Raw genomic sequence first — 16,668 nt, forward strand, 5'->3', positions numbered from 1 at the left:
TCTTCGGTTCTTCTGCCGGGCCACCGCGCCTTCTTATAGCTCTTTTGCAGGCGGTGGCCCGGTCTTCTGTCGCCGCCGTCGCCTTCCGTTCTTCTTCTTCTTCTTCTCCAGGAGATGTTGACACGTCGCTCTCTCCGGCCAGAATGCCAGAGCCGCGCTGCGCGGCCACTTATATAGTGACAATGGGGCGGTGTCACATGGTATATGTCACATGGGTTGGTCACATGGTGAGCCCGCCCCCTTACGATGTCATAGTCCCCATGTGACATCAACCCATGTGACATATACCATGTGACACCGCCCCATTGTCACTATATAAGTGGCCGCGCAGCGCGGCTCTGGCATTCCGGCCGGAGAGAGCGACGTGTCAACATCTCCTGGAGAAGAAGAAGAAGAAGAACGGAAGGCGACGGCGACAGCGGTGACAGAAGACTGGGCCACCGCCTGCAAAAGAGCTATAAGAAGGCGCGGTGGCCCGGCAGAAGAACCGAAGAGGGGGACAAGACCCCCGAAGTCGGGAGAAGAGGCCGGCGGCGGGGAGGAAGAAAGCCGGACTCCTCCGCTAGCAAAAGAGCTACAAGAAGATAGCGGAGGAGTCCGGCGAGAAGACCCCCGAAGACGGAAGACCCCCGGAGCTGTGCAATAAAATATTTTATCTCGTGTGTTGTGTTTTTTTTTGGGTACTTTTATTTTACAGGTGAATGGGTAGGGGTAAATTGTACCCCATACTCATTCACATAGGGTGGGGGGCCGGTATCCGGGGGCCCCCTTATTAAAGTGGGCTCCCGGATTCCGATAAGCCCTCCGCCCGCAGACCCCGACAACCAACGGCCAGGGTTGTCGGGAAGAGGCCCTTGTCCTCATCAACATGGGGACAAGGTGCTTTGGGGTGGGGGGGCCGCGCGGCCCCCCCTTCCCCAAGGCACCCCCCATGTTGAGGGCACGCGGCCTGGTACGGCTCAGGAGGGGGGCGCGCTCGCTCGCCCCCCTTTCCTGGCCGGCCGGGTAGCGTGCTCGGACAAGGGTCTGTTGTGGACTTTGGGGGGACCCCCACGCCGATTTTTTTCGGCGTTGGAGTTCCCCTTTAAGTCCATACCAGGCGGCGGAGCCCGCGACGTCTCCTTCGCGGGCCCCGCCTACCTGGAGACGCGCTCGAAATGAGCAGACTTTTCTCCGGGCGGGAACAGTCCGCTCATTTCGAAAGTACAGCGGACTGCCCCACACACGGGCGGACTGTCCGCTGAAACCAAGTTTCAGCGAACAGTTTTACGGATATTCCGTAAGACTTTGTTCGTCAAACTGTCCGCTGAAACTGTCCGCTGAAGCCCACACACGAGCGGACTGTCCGCTGAAACACTGTTCAGCGGACAAAGTTGGGCGAACAGTCCGCCCGTGTGTACGCGGCCTAAATGTCAGATTAGCAGTCCCAAACACCCTGATCTTATGACTGAAAATCATTAGTACTCTAATGCTGCCACAACTATTCCTGTTACTGGGTCCACCAAGGATCAGTAATAATGTGCCCAGCACAGGAGATTTAAAGCACAAACTCCAGGGTGCATTGTGCATATAATGCATGCGTGAACTTAAATCTAAATTCCAGGTATGGATATTTTTGCATATTTAGAAATTAGCAGCTTGGAGAATGTAATGAATGCAAATCCGATACCTTGGCAATACTAGTGAAATCTGGAAATCACTGAAGTAGGCTGTGCTACTACAGTCATCACTACTAGCTTCGAGGTCCCCAATTGGCTGTCCTGCTGCTTATTGAGCACAGGAGGTTGATGCACCTAGCAGTGGCGGAATTACTGGGGTCACAACAGTTGCGATGGGGCCCTGGCATTCCATCACTGTCAGGGGGCCCAGCATTGCTGCTATTCATAAGGCTCTGAGCGGAGAGCATGTATCATTGGAACAGCAGCACAGAGACACCGGCATTGACAGTTCTATTTCCCTCTCTGTTCGTCCTCTCTCGCACGGGATGACAGAGGACACAGCAGATCTGCACCCCCCCTCCCCTTTCCTGTGTACTCTGCGGGCAGTCAAGTGTGAAGCTAACAAGCTCACATTTCCCACAGAGCACACAGGGGAGGGGGGAGAAGGGGGAGCAGGCCAGCTGTGTCCTTTGTCATCCCGTGCGAGAGAGGACGGACTGAGGGGGAGATAGAACTGTCAATGCCAGTGTCTCTGTGCTGCTGTTCCATGAGAGGCAAGCTCTGTGCTCAGAGCCGTGCTGTCCTGAGAAGGCAGACAGCACTGATAGGATTCACTGATGAGCACTGATAGAACAAAGGCACTGACAGAAGGCACTAATGGGCACTGATAGATGGCACTAATGGGCACTGATAGGAGACATTTATGGACACTGATAGGAGGCACTGTTAGGATTCACTAATGAGCACTGATAGAAGACACTGATGGGCACTGATAGAAGGCACCAATGAGCACTGATAGATAGCACTAATGAGCACTGATAGAAGACCCTAATGGGCACTGATAGGAGGCATTTATGGGCACTGATAGAACAAAGGCACTGATAGAAGGCACTAGTGACAGACCTAGTCAGGACAGAGGCTTTTGGAGGGGACTGAATGCTAGCCTACCGATCATGGGCCCTGGGATTTGGAGGAACGGTGCTCTTTGTGAGCTGTATGCCTGGGGACTCTTGAGGTGGTGTTACTTTGGATTCAGGTCCATATCCCCCCAAGACACACAGACTCTTGAAACCCTGTATATGCCATATTAGAAATAGTGACTGATTCATACTGTTGGGACACATACTGTTAGATCCTAATGTGCTCAACTCCAGCCACCTGTCTGTTGTCTTCTATAATGTAAATTGGTCTAGTCTGGTTGCTACAGCTTCTAAGAGGCTTTTACCCATTGTTTGTGCTAATTAACCCTGCAATTGTATGAAGGAGTTCTGTGTTGAGATGTATGATAATGTGTAGTGTAGTTATGGAGTCACATTGACTGCTTTAAGGGATTAATTAATTATCTCATGTTAATTTATGTTTCTGGTTACAGGTGTATTGTTACAGTAATATCAGCAGGAGGGGGAACCTCCTCCTCTTTAGCTGTGTATAAGACTTGTATTCTGGTTCTAATAAAACAGTCCATGTTCAGCAACTAAACAAGTATCGTCTTCTTTTATGCTGGTGAGCCATTGGAATATCTGATATCTATATTCAGACTGGGAGGAGGTGATATGTGTCGAACTCACTCAAGCGGAGTGTGGGACATTTCTTTACAGCACTAATGGGCACTGATAGAAGGCACTAATGGGCACTGATAGGTGGCATTTATGGGCACTGATATGAGGCACTGTTAGGATTCACTGATGAGCACTGATAGAAGGCACCAATGAGCAATGATAGAAGACACTGATGGGCACTGATAGATGGCACTAATGAGCACTGATAGAGGCCCTAATGGCACTGATAGAAGGCATTTTTGGGCAGTGATAGTAGGCACTGATAGGGGAATTTGTGGATACTGATGGGAGGCACTGATGGGCACTGTTAGGATTGACTGATGAGAAATGATAAGAGGCACTAATGAGCACTGATAGGAGACATTGCTGGGCACTGATAAGAGGTATTAATGGCACTGATGGGCACTAAGGAACACTGATAGGCAGAACTCAGGCAGTATTAATTGCCACTGATGGGCAATGAAGAGTACTGATAGGTGGCACTGATGGACGCTGTTAAGCGGCATTAATGAACGCTGATAGGCAGAAATGATGGGCACTAATAGGCGGCATTAATGAGCACTGATAGGTAACACTTGTAGGCAGAATTGAGGAATACTAATAGGTGGGATTGATGGGCACTGATAGATGGCACTGATGATTGGGGCACTGATTATATTTACTGACATTCTTGACAGTTAACGGCAGTCCTTTCCTAACACAGAGTGGGAGTAAAGGGCTGTAGATAACCATCAAGTCTGTTTACATGTGATCAGCTGATCACATGGTAAAGGACCACTGTGATTGCTCTGGATGCATGTCCCAGGGGCATGCGGGAAGCACGGTTTTGGGAGTATGTCCATGGACGCCCTCCCAAAATTGGAAGCCCGGGCTTGGATGGAAGGGGGACAGGGGGGTCCATCATGGTTTCTTGCATCGGGGCCCTGAAGGTTCTAGTTACGCCTCTGGCACCTAGGCTGCCTGGGTGGAGGAAATACACAGGGAAATGTGCTGAATGGGCTCAACTGGCCTGTGGGAAATAGCTCTCAGTTCAGATGCAGCATTGTCACTCTTTTCTGCACACTCCTGAGTTGAACTACAGCAATTTGACCAATGCTCAGAAAACTGGTGCAATCTGTCATAGTCACCACAGTAAAATGATGTTCAGAAGCCACTGGGTCATACATGCATTCACAGTAAGGCTGGGTTTACACTAAGCCCTTGTACACACAGTCGGAGATTCCGACAACCAAATCCGTCAGAGTAATTCCGACAGATTAATTCCGGAAGAGGTCCGGAAGTGATGTTGCATACACACGGTCAGACTAAGTTGTCGGAAAATCTGATTGTACATAACGTGATGGCGTTATTTTGTTACGACGGGACTATGTTCAGGCTAGTAGTCAATAGCTTTGGTCTAGGAATTTGATCTGAGCATGCGTGGCACTTTGTCCATCGGAGTAGGCTACACATGATCGGAGTATGTCCGATAGGAGCATTTTGTAGAAAAATTTTACCGGCAAGTTGGAAAACTTGGTCCGTCGGATATTCCGACGGAAACAGTTCGATGCAGACCACACACAGTCGGAATATCCGACAAAACGGTCCGATAGGAAACATTTCGTTGGAATCTCCGACCGTGTGTACAAGGGCTAAGTGCATCCCCGTTCACCGTTTCAGATCCATATTAGGTCTGAATTTTTTTCTGAATTTGGACCTGAAACTGAGCCAAAGACGCACAGGACCCTTTTGCTGTGTGCTCCGCGGCCACCCCGGAGATGTGTGAACCAGCTTCATTGAGAGGCAGTCACACTCTTCTGTCATGTGAATTGGATGCTGGGAAAGCCACATCCAATTCGCATAAGTGTGAGCCCAGCCTGAGTTCATGAAAGTGGTCTAGGAGATTTAGACAATACAACAACAAAACAAAAAAGCATTTTAAAAAGTTCGTGTTTTATTAACCAAAAATTTTTTATTTCACCACTTTTGTGTTGTAAAAGGCTACGTACTCTATTGTGAGAGTTTAGTTCTATATTAAAGTGGTTGTAAACCCTTACAACACACTTTGACCTACAGGTAAGCCTAGATTAAGGCTTACCTGTAGGTCCAAGAAATATCTCCTAAACCTATACGGTTTAGGAGATATTTGCCCGAAGACAGGCACCGCTGTCTACGCACTGAGCGCGGCATCGTCAACGAGGACCATGCTGCGTGTGTCGGCTCCCGTGCGTATGTGCGGGAGTGCCGTCATCGCGGCTTCGCCGAATGACAGCGGCGGAACTGCGAGACCCTACCGAGAAGATGGATGCGCCGGACTACAGGGGACAGCTGGCTCCTGTGTCAGGTAAGTGACACATAATGGACTACTATGCGATGCATAGTAGTCCATTATGCTTTGCCTTTGCAGGGAATGAAAGAGGAAGTAAACCCATCAGGGTTTACTTCCTCTTTAAGTAACTTGAAGCATCTCATACCTATATTCAGAAGATAACCATAGACATTAGAGGATTGTCAGACATGCAGGCATGATCCAACCTCTCTCAGGTATCCAACGAGTCATTAAAGTGGAACTTCACTCTCCCAATCAACATTGATTATTTTTAATCCTCATGCTGCTAGCATTAGTAAATAGGAAATTATAACATATTCTCTTGTTCTAAACATTTTTATTACATTTATTCAGTTACTCCCTGATTATTTGCATAGGCAAATAATGCCATGCATCTCAGGAGGGGGGGGGGGGGGTTCTTAGGTGAGCACACTACCCTGCATGCATGCTTGATCTAAGGGCAGATGGATTCCAAGATGTAAATGCTACATGAATCATCTGCCCTTACTCAAGAAGGCCATGGCCAAAAATGCTAGTGATTTCTTATCAAAATAAACCATGGAGACATGGATGGATGGGTGAGTTTGCTTTGAATATTAAAAAATAATTAAATAGTGTTTTTGGATCGTGGTTCTCATATCTAGTGAAGATCCTCTGTAAAAAAAAAATTACAATGCATCTACTAGTCTAAGAAGTAGGATATGGGATGCGCAATACAGACAGCTATGTCAGTGGGCACCAATGTTACAGATAATAGGATAAAGCCACCTTTCACAACCTTGAAATCAAGGTGATGAAGAATAAAGTGTGCAAAGCATGCTGGTGGAGCAATGAATCATGTGTGCTACCAAAGACAAAGGCCTCATGCACACAGCAAACAAATGTTGCCTTTAAAGGCATTTTCTTTTATGCCTCTTAATGCAATTTTATTTCAGCCAATGGGGTTTATTGACTAAAGCTGGAGAGTGCAAAATCAGTCTCACTTCTGCAGAGAAGCCAATCAGCCTCCAGGTTTTATTGCCAAAGCTTAATTGAAAAAGCTGAGGTTAAGACCCCTTTCACACGAGGGCGTTTTGCAGGCGCTATAGTGTTAGAAATAGTGCCTGCAATCCGCCCTCAATCTGCTGCTCCTTTGTCTCCAGTGTGAAAGCCCCGAGGGCTTTCACACCGGAGCGTTGTGCTGGCAGGGCGTCAGGAAAAGTCCTGCCAGCAGCTTCTTAGGAGCGGTGTGCTTACCGCTCCCCATTGAAATCAATGGGGCAGCGCTGTATTACCGCCGGCAAATTGCAGCGTATTGCGGGTGGTTTCAACCCTTTCTTAGCCTCTATTCGGATGTAAAAGTGCCCCCCTAGCTGCCGAAATGCGCTGCAAATCAAACGGTAAAACGCAGCTAAAAATATCGGCGTTTACCGCCGACGCTATAGGCTCTGCGGTGTGAAAGAGGTCTTAAAGCTGACTTTGCACTCTCCATTCGTATTAAATAAACCCCAATGTGTCTATGAACACTGGCATTTAGTTTTGTGTTTTAGAGCAGTGTCCAGAGCCATAAAAATAATGTCCCAAAACTGCAGTCAGAGATACAGTGCCTTGAAAAAGTATTCACACCCCTTGAAATTTTCCACATTTTGTCATGTTACAACCAAAAACATCAATGTATTTTATTGGTATTTTATGTGATAGACCAATACAAAGTGGCACATAATTGTGAAGTGAAAGGAAAAAATCTAGTGGAACCAATTGCCTTCAGAAGTCACCAAATTAGTAAATAGAGTCCAAATGAGTGTAATTTAATCTCAGTATAAATACAGCCGTTCTGTGAAGCCCTCAGAGGTTTGTTAGAGAACCTTAGTAAACAAACGGTATCATGCAGGCCAAGGATCATACCAGACAGGTCAGGGATAAAGTTGTGGAGAAGTTTAAATGCAGGGTTACGTTATAAAGAAAAATACTCTGAGCTTTGAACATCTCAGGGAACACTGTTCAATCCATCACCTGAAAATGATAGAGTATGGTGCAACTGCAAACCTAAAAAACATGGCCGTCTACCTAATGTAACAGGTCAGGCAAAGAAAGCATTAATCAGAGAAGCAGCCAAGAGGCCCATGGTAACTCTGGATGAGCTGCAGAGATCCACAGCTCAGTTGGGATAATCTGTCTGGGATAATCAGGACAACTATTAGTCTTGCACTCTACAAATATTGGCCTTTATGGACGAGTGGCAAGAAGAAAGCCATTGTTGGAAAAAAAACCATAAGAAGTCCTGTTTGCAAGAAGCCACGTGGGGGACACAGCATACATGTGGAAGAAGGTGCTCTGGTCAAAGGAGAACAAAATGTAACTTTTTGGCCTAAAAGCAAAACGCTATGTGTGGCAGAAAACTAACACTGCACATTGCCCTGAACACACCATTCCCACCGTGAAACATGGTGGTGGCAGCAGCATCATGTTGTGGGGATGCTTTTTTTCAGCAGGGACAGGGAAGCTGGTCAGAGTTGATGGGAAGATTGATGGAGCAAAATATATGACAATCTTAGAAGAAAACCTGTTAAAGTCTGCAATACACATGAGACTGGGGGGAGGTTCACCTTCCAGCAGGACAACGACCCTAAACATAAGCCAGAGCTACAATGGAATGGTTTTGATCAAAGCATATTCATGTGTTAGAATGTCAGTCAAAGTCAAGACCTAAATCCAATTGAGAATCTGTGGCAAGACATGACAATTGCTGTTCACAGATGCTCCCCATCCAATCTGACAGAGCTTGAGCTATTTTGCAAAGTAAAATGGGCAAACATTACACTCTGTACATGTGCCAAGCTGATAGAGACATATATAAAAAGACTTGTAGTTGTATTTGCAGCGAAAGGTGGTTCTACAAAGTATTGACTCAGGGAGGCTGAATACAAATGCTCTTTTCAGATATTTATTTGTGAAAAAGTTTGAAAACCATTTATCATTTCCCTTCCACTTCATAATTATGTGCTACTTTGTGTTGGTCTATCACATAAAATTCCAATAAAATACATTTACATTTTTGGTTGTTTTTTTTTGTTCCCCTGTTTATTATCATCTGCAGCATTTCAGGAAATTCCAAACATTATCTTGAAACATATACAATGCAATTTATGTTATCAGTTGCCATCCTCTCCCCTCCAATAGCGAAATAGAGGGAGGGGGGCGGGAACCACGCAAAAAGGATAGAGAAAAAGAAGAAAAAAACTTGGAAAAAAAGTGGTATGAATACTTTTTCAAGGCCCTGTAGGTAACTAGCATAATATATGCCCATAAATGCATATAAACGTGTATGTTTATATTAGCTGGTAGAGTAGATAAACATTCTAGCCAATAGAATTAATTTATGTTTTTATGCTTCTAAACACCAAACACTTGTAACAGGTATAATTATGTACCAAAGCAAGCTTTTTAATAGGCTCTATTTTTCTACCAGCTCCTGGCAGAGATATCAAGCGTAGTTGAGAGTTTTTTTTATACTCCCCTGTGCATGCAGCCAAAATGACCTAATCAGCACCTGACTTGAGAGGCGAATTCTCATTTTAGAAATGAAAAACAAATATTTGACTGCCAGTGGACAACACTAATCTGCCATCTGAATGATTCTTAACAGGTTGAATATGCATCTACATTATTTTTGCATTCCTAGTTAGCAGAATATAAGAACAATGGATAATGTTACATTCCTATTCTTCTTGACAAATGCTTTTTAGATAAATTCTCCATTCAATAAATCATAAACTATTATTTCAGTTTCTTCATTTTAACCATGTTAAATGAACAGTAACAGGTTTCTACAATAAACACACTGGAGCACTTTTGCTGCGCTAAAACGCACCTTTCCAGCGTGAAAAAAGCATATAAAAACGATGCCCCTTTAAATCCTATGTAATTGTTATGCCTCTATAAATCTTATGTAACTGTTCTGCACTGCATTTGAAAAGTCCTACATACTGCATCTTTGGTGCACGTTTCAAGAGCACTAAAAACACATCTTCCATTGTAATTCAATGGGAATGCACTAAAAAAAGTGTATAAAGAATGCATCCCTGGTGTGTTTCTGGTGCATTTTGTAAGCCCAAGTTTCATGGGTACACGTCGTGAGTCAGGAACCCAGAGAACACACCAAAAACGCATTAAAAGCTCCTTAAAAACTCGATATGCATATTGTATGACAGAACCACCCTGCCTTTCCTCCTCATCCAATCAGAGAAGGTTTTGCATTCATTCATGCAAAAAATGTAAAGCATTCTCTGAGTGACATTCATGCTGAGTGGCCGACCTTCATGGAGGGATCACATTGTGGGCTTTGTTTGCAGGTAAGTGCAACATAATGGGCTAGTATACGATGCATACTAGCCCATTATGCTTTTACTTTGCAGGGGAATAAAGAGGAAGTAAAATCCATCAGGGTTTATTGCCTCTTTAAGAAATGTGTTTATTCCCACCAACCTCCACATCACTACAGAACACAGCAGCGATCAGTGGGAGGACCCTCAGTGCCCAGCATGTGACAGGATATCTATCGAGTAACAGCGGTGCTCCTAAAGCCCCATCCACACTATCAGATTTTCTGCTGATTTTTTCCTTAAGATTTACCAAAACCATGTAGTGCAAGGGCCTGCCTAATAGCATACAACTTTAAACTCCTAACGTTTAACCTCATGTTATATGGTTTTGGTAAATCTAAAGGAAAAAAAATCAGCAGAAAATCTGATAGTCTGGATGGGACTTAACTCAGAAGAGTGAAGATTTAGGGTTCTGTATATGAAAAAAATTAGCTGTGCAGATTTGGACAGGTACAATGAATAATCCCAGTGTTATTTGTAATATGATTATCTCCTATGAGCATCAGCTCTATCCAGTGGCCATAATGCCTAGAACGAACTATGCAGCAGGTGCAGGACTTACAACAAGAGGAAATTTCCAATGTAGATTAATAAATGTTAACATTTCTGTGGGGCGCAGCCCATCTCTCTCAAGTTGCCATAATGCAGTATTTTCCTGAAATACCTCATTATGACCACTAGATGGTGCTTACAATCAATGGACATATTCATATTACAAACAATATGGTGATCGTTTGTTGTGCCTGTGCGAATTCTTCAGACAGCAAATTTTGTAAAGCTGAATTCCAAGTATGCATATTTTTGCATAGTTACATTTGTCTAGTTTGGACCATTTTAAGTATGAGTGTATTATATCTGGCTCATTCCTGTGGAAACTGGAAATCACTGTAATAGAAACCGCTGCTATAGCAAATGCTGCTGGCTTCTGGGTCTTGTGCCTGATGCCTGACCTTCTGCTTAGACAGGGGGGTCACTTACTTGGCAAGGGCACTATACAGAGAATGCTTTGCATGCTCTCAATGATTGCAAAGAGTTCTCTGGATAAGGTGGAGAGGTGGGGTTGTAACGTCATGATCTTCACCTCATCCAATCAGAGAATGCTTTGCATTTATTGAGAAAAATGTACAGTATTCTGCGACTGGCGCTTGTGCCAAGCCAAGTGAGTGACCTCCTGTGTTTACTAAGCTGGAGGGCAGGCACCCGGCATGAGACCCGGAAGCTAGTGGAAGTTGCTGTAGTAGTGGTGCCTACTAAAGTAGTATTCAGCTTCCACAGGGATCAGTAAAGAATACCCATGCATAGCTGGATGAATGTAAACATGCAAATTAATGCATATCTGGAATTCATCTTTAGGCCACGTTCACACATATGCGAATTGGATGTGTTTTTTCTGCATCCAATTCGCATGACAGGCAAGTGTGACCTGCTCTCATGGAGCCAGTTTACACATGTCCAGGATGGCCACGGTCCAGACTGGAAAAGAGTTTGGTGTGTGTTTGGATCCAGTTCAGGTGTGAATTCAGGCAAAAACTCGGACCTGAATCACACCTGAACTGGTGAACAGACACACACCAGGCACAAACCTGCGGCCACACATGTGTGAACCCAGCCTTAAATTTAGACCCCTTAGTGATTTCCACAAATCCACATTTGAAAGGAGAAAGCAGGATTTAATTAAGTAGACCAATGAGAACATACAAAGTGTAGGAACTCATAACATTTAATCCGCTTTCAGCCCGGGTTCACACTTTAGCAATGTCAGACATCGCATGTGATTTGCACCTGCACTGCAGTGCGGATCACTTGCGATGTCTGCGCAGTGCCACTTCAGCCATACAGTTGTATGGCTGAACTCGTATTGGATTTGCGTGAAAAAAAAGATGCAGGGACTTTTTTTTCCCCCGCACTGGGATCGGATCGCTTGGGTGTTCTCACCCATGCGATCCAATTCCTGTCCGAATCCACAATTCTCTGTGAGATCTGTGAATCGATCTGGGGGTGTCATTAACATTGTATTGACAGCCGCAGCAGTTTGCAGAGTGTAGTGTGAACTGCCTGCGGGAGAGATGTGATGCGGGAACCAGCAGGGGAATTGCGCTGGTTCCCGCATCGCTACAGTGTGAACCCAGGCTCAATGTACAGTCATCAGAACAGGCAGGATATTATTAGGAATTAACATGATTTACTTTTTTCAGCAGCTTTTTATTTAGATTTTTTGATTTTCATTTGCATGCAATTCAGCTGTTCACAAAAAGTAACAGTTATGCCGCGTACACACAACCGGACTTTCCGGCAGACTAGGTCCGGTGGGATCAGTCTGTCAGACAATCTGATCGTGTGTGGGCTAGTCCGACCACTTTTTCTAAAAAAAAATCAGACGGACCTAGAAATAGAACATGTTAGAATCCGGTCGTCGCGTACGCGGCATAACAGAGGTCGGCTCAAAGTATAAGGCAAGCTTCACACTACTGTGCTGTGGTTTGGCAGCAGCATGGATGTATCCTTCATTTTCATGCATGGTTTTAGTGGTGTTCCCATAGACTTTTTATTAGCTTGTGCATTTTGGTGCTTTTTCTGAAAGCGCACCAAAGATGCAGCATGCAGTACTTTTGGTGCGCTTTTTGAAAGTGTGCCAAAAATGTGGAACCAAATAGAAAGTATATGGGGCTGTGGTTAAAATTGTGGATAAAAAACGTGAAAACTGCGGATCCACCCACGCTGCGTAGAAACCACAGCACAGCAGTGTGAAGCTAGCCTTACACTGTCAACAGGGTTACAGAAGTCACCTTTCCAATGTAAAAACACACACACAGTTGCTACAAGTGCACTGCAGCTGGCAGTGGTATACATAGTTCCAAACCATATAACTGTCACTTTTTTCTTAACAGCTTGGACTGCATATCAAGGTGACAAAAACGAGGATAAAAAATGTTGAACGCTATAATTGATGCATTAATTCCATACAGTTATCAGTATACAACACATTTTACAATAGTGATCCCTTAAACTAGTCCATCACAGATGTTGATGTCTAGTTAAAGTCACACTAAACAATATCCTTATTCTCCACAAATAATCCATACACATTCACTACTTAATAGACCTTTAATCTATCTTTCATAAAAACCTTACATACTGTGTTTTATGCCCATTGTAACATCCTCTGTGAGCTCCTGAACCTCTCCTTTTCCTCCCTCTCAATTTCTTTTGGAACAAGCAGTGCACATTAGTTGCAATATTATGCAATGCTTTATGGCATACTATAAATGCTATAGTCCCTAGTCCATCTCAGGATTGAGCATGAGAGGGTGGCTACCTACAATGGGACCACAGAGAACGTAGCCACTCTCTATGCCCTTGTACACACGGTCGGAGATTCCGACGGAATGTGTCCTATCGGACCGTTTTGTCAGATATTCCGACTGTGTGTGGTCTGCATCGGACTGTTTCCATCGGAATATCCGGCGGACCAAATTTTCCAACTTGCCTGTAAAATTTTCAGACAAAATCGGACATACTATCAGACATACTCTGATCATGTGTAGCCTACTCCGACGGACAAAGTTCCACGCATGCTCAGATCAAATTCCTAGGCCAAAGCTATTGGCTACTAGCCTGAACGTAGTCCTGTCGTAACGAAATAACGTCATCACGTTATGTACAATCGGATTTTCCGACAATTTAGTCCGACCGTATGTATGCAACATCACTTCCGGACCTCTTCCGGAATTAATCCGTCAGAATTACTCTGATGGATTTGGTTGTCAGAATCTCCAACCGTGTGTACAAGGGCTAAGAGGGAGTCTGATCAAAGATGCAAAAAGAACTTGGAGATTTGGAGGAGGCTGAGAGCAATAGAAGATACTTTTTTTCGAGTTATGAATACATACTTAAACCCATTTTTTTTTTTTTTTAAACTAGGGTTTAGTGTCACTTTAAGTTTAACAATCATGTGATAATAAAACAGTGTGAATATCCGGCTGTTTGTTTGTACCTAGTGTAACTATCAAACAATTATTGTAGTTACTAGCTTTAGTGATTAATATACCATTGCTAAGACATAAGTGTCTTAACAAGCCACCAACAAAAGCTTTTACCAATTATCTGTACCATTAAAGGTAACTGGGACTAATTAGAAAATGATGTACTCCAAGCTATGGGATCCTAATGTTCAATGAGAGGAAGAGAAGGGATGATTCACCTGGAATATACAGTTCTCCTCTGTCCTCATCAGGCACTTCTCCCCAGTTTCTCTTTCCTAATTTCAGGCTGGACTTCTTCACCAGAAATGCTCTGGGCATTTTGTCCACCTTGAGATCTCCGGATGTATCTGGTAATCTGATTGGCTGACAGTTGTAGCTTCTTTACTGTACCTTGCAGGTAGAGGCTTTAAATTCACACCTGATATCTGTTTTCAGGTCAGATAATCCAAATGTTTTCAAATCTATACAAGGAAATGTCTAGTTTAAATTGTTTTTACATTGGTCCCAACGCAATCCATCTATTCCATTATCCTCCAAAATCTGTGCATAAAAAGTGGCCAGATTATTTTTTATAAAAATTGTAAAAATGTACTAACATAATCCAATACTGAGAATTTGCTTGAGATTGAAAGTATAAAACCAAATTATAGAAAAATCTAGAAATTATTTTTGTATGAATATTTCCCAGGTAGTCTTCTAGATGACAGTTTTCAGAACTTAAATCCCGTCTGTGTATCTTGACTGGACATTTTGATTAACCATGCTTCTCAGTCATAGATAAAATGCAAAGAAAAGTGACCAGGCGAAATCCAATTCCATATAGTTTAGCAGGTTCAAAGATGCTTGATCCAAACTTTCTGTACAAACCGGTATAAGTATTCTAAAAGTCAACATGGAACTGATGTAAAATCCAATTAATTTGAAGCTTCGATGGTGGGATGTATTTTGCCAAATCTTTATGAATTGTTCTCCTCTTTAACTTCTTCCAAAGATCAAACCTGCATAGATGAGGTATGAGTGTCTGCAGAAAAGGCACCAGTTGTGAAATAACGGTGGGGGGAGGATCCACCTCTGTATTATTATTTTTTGTCATCTTCTTCTTTTGACCTGTTCGACCGGTTTGTAAACTGCTTGGAGTGAGGTGGAAACGCTTCAGGGAGGAGATGAAGATTGGTAAGGTGGGGACATGGCTTCTGGGTGGGAGAAAAAAGGACCCACACCCTGACCTGCATACACATTGCCACATGAGAATCAGGTAGCTCTGGTAGGGAGTATGTGCATGAGCCTGTTAGAAGGGTGTGTGAGTTTGTGGTGTGAAAACAGTGACACACACTTGCATAGTATTTGTATCTGGCACATAGTACTGTCATCTCGTAATATATTTCAGTAATGTCTCCTGCAAACAAAAGAGATATATCAGCTTTGTGAAATAAACAGTTCTTGCCTATAACTGTTACATAAAGCAGGCCATGGGCAAGTTGAAAACTGAATGTTTTGTCGATTGAAAAACGAAAATGGTATATATATATATATATATATATATATATATATATATATATATATATATCTGTGCTATCATTTGTTTTGTTTTTCTAAATAAAATCCAGTATGTTGGATCAGGCACTTTCGAATGCGGCACAAATATTAAGTGTCTCGACTTGCACTCTAATGATGCGAGAAACGAACAACCAAGAATTTTTGTTCAGTTTTCGACTCGACTATGGCCCACTTAATATAGTATACAAATGGAATTTTCTAATGTACAAAGATAAGAGCCAAACTTATTGTCTCCTTATAAATTCCTCCAAAAGTATGGGGACACATAACCTGCACTCACCTCTTCTAATTATACATATTGCATGACAACCACATTACATGACCTTCAGCAGTTCTAAAAATGCAACAAACCTTTATAGAATGTAAAAATACAAAAAGTGTGTGGCACACACAGTTAAACTGAGCGAGGCTGTAGATTTTGCTGCCGCAAAGAGGTTGCCTCAGCTGACCTTGTTTTTCCTATGTAGGTACGAATCTTGGTGCTCACGTGTAAATATAATGTCAAAGCAAAAAAACAAGTAATAAATTCTGTCCTCACTCACCAAATCAAATGCAGGAATTAAATCCTACACAATGGGCATACCCATGCAAGGGTCTTCAGGGACAGAGCTCTGCACCAGGCAAATCAGGGCACTGGACTCGGACTCCACACATTCCACTACATTCCATTGGGGAGCACCCATAGCAGGATCAAGTGCATGGTATCAACATTACAGGCCAGGCCCACACACGATCGGAAATTTGGCCAGCAAAAGAACGATGAAAGCTTTTGTTCAGAAAATGCGATCGTGTGTATGCTCCATCGTAGATTGAGAGTATGTTCTCAATTTTTCAGTCAGAAAAAGATCCTATCCGAAAATGCGTTCGTGTGTGTGCAATTCCGACGCGCAAAAACTCATGCATGCTCAGATTCAACTATGAGACAGTAGCTATTGGCTACTGGCTATTGAACTTCCTTTTTCTAGTCCCATTGTACGTCACCACATTCTTGGCGGTCGGAATTTGGTGTGACCATGTGTACACAAGACAGCTTGAGCGGAATTCCAGCGGGAAAACCATCAGAGCTTTTTCCAACCAAAATTCCGATCATGTGTACGCGGCATAAGTGTTTCTGTGTCCATGTAAATTTATTTTTTTCTTACTTTATCAGAAATGGCCAGTGATCCTGCCAATCCCTCTTCTTTCTGTTGAAATCTGAGCACATGAAGCATGGAAGAAAATTTGTGCTGGAGTGGTCAGTTT

At 43.6% G+C, this 16,668-nt stretch overlaps 1 protein-coding gene across 1 annotated transcript in view; it reads right to left on the minus strand.

The window, feature by feature from the left end:
* The window catches only part of OVOL1 (ovo like transcriptional repressor 1), a 65,320-nt gene extending 50,072 nt beyond the window's left edge, over positions 1 to 15,248 (minus strand). Inside the window, exon 1 of the mRNA XM_077456117.1 lies at positions 14,088 to 15,248. Coding sequence (XP_077312243.1) covers positions 14,088 to 14,187 — 100 coding nt within the window. The 5' untranslated portion in view covers positions 14,188 to 15,248. The remainder of the gene's footprint in view (positions 1 to 14,087) is intronic.
* Positions 15,249 to 16,668: the final 1,420 nt, after the last annotated feature.

The sequence above is a fragment of the Lithobates pipiens genome, unplaced genomic scaffold (genome assembly GCF_037356315.1).
Source record: "Lithobates pipiens isolate NorthernLeopardFrog02 unplaced genomic scaffold, aLitPip1_a1.2 Scaffold_10, whole genome shotgun sequence".
In the NCBI taxonomy this organism is placed as follows: Eukaryota; Metazoa; Chordata; class Amphibia; order Anura; family Ranidae; genus Lithobates; species Lithobates pipiens.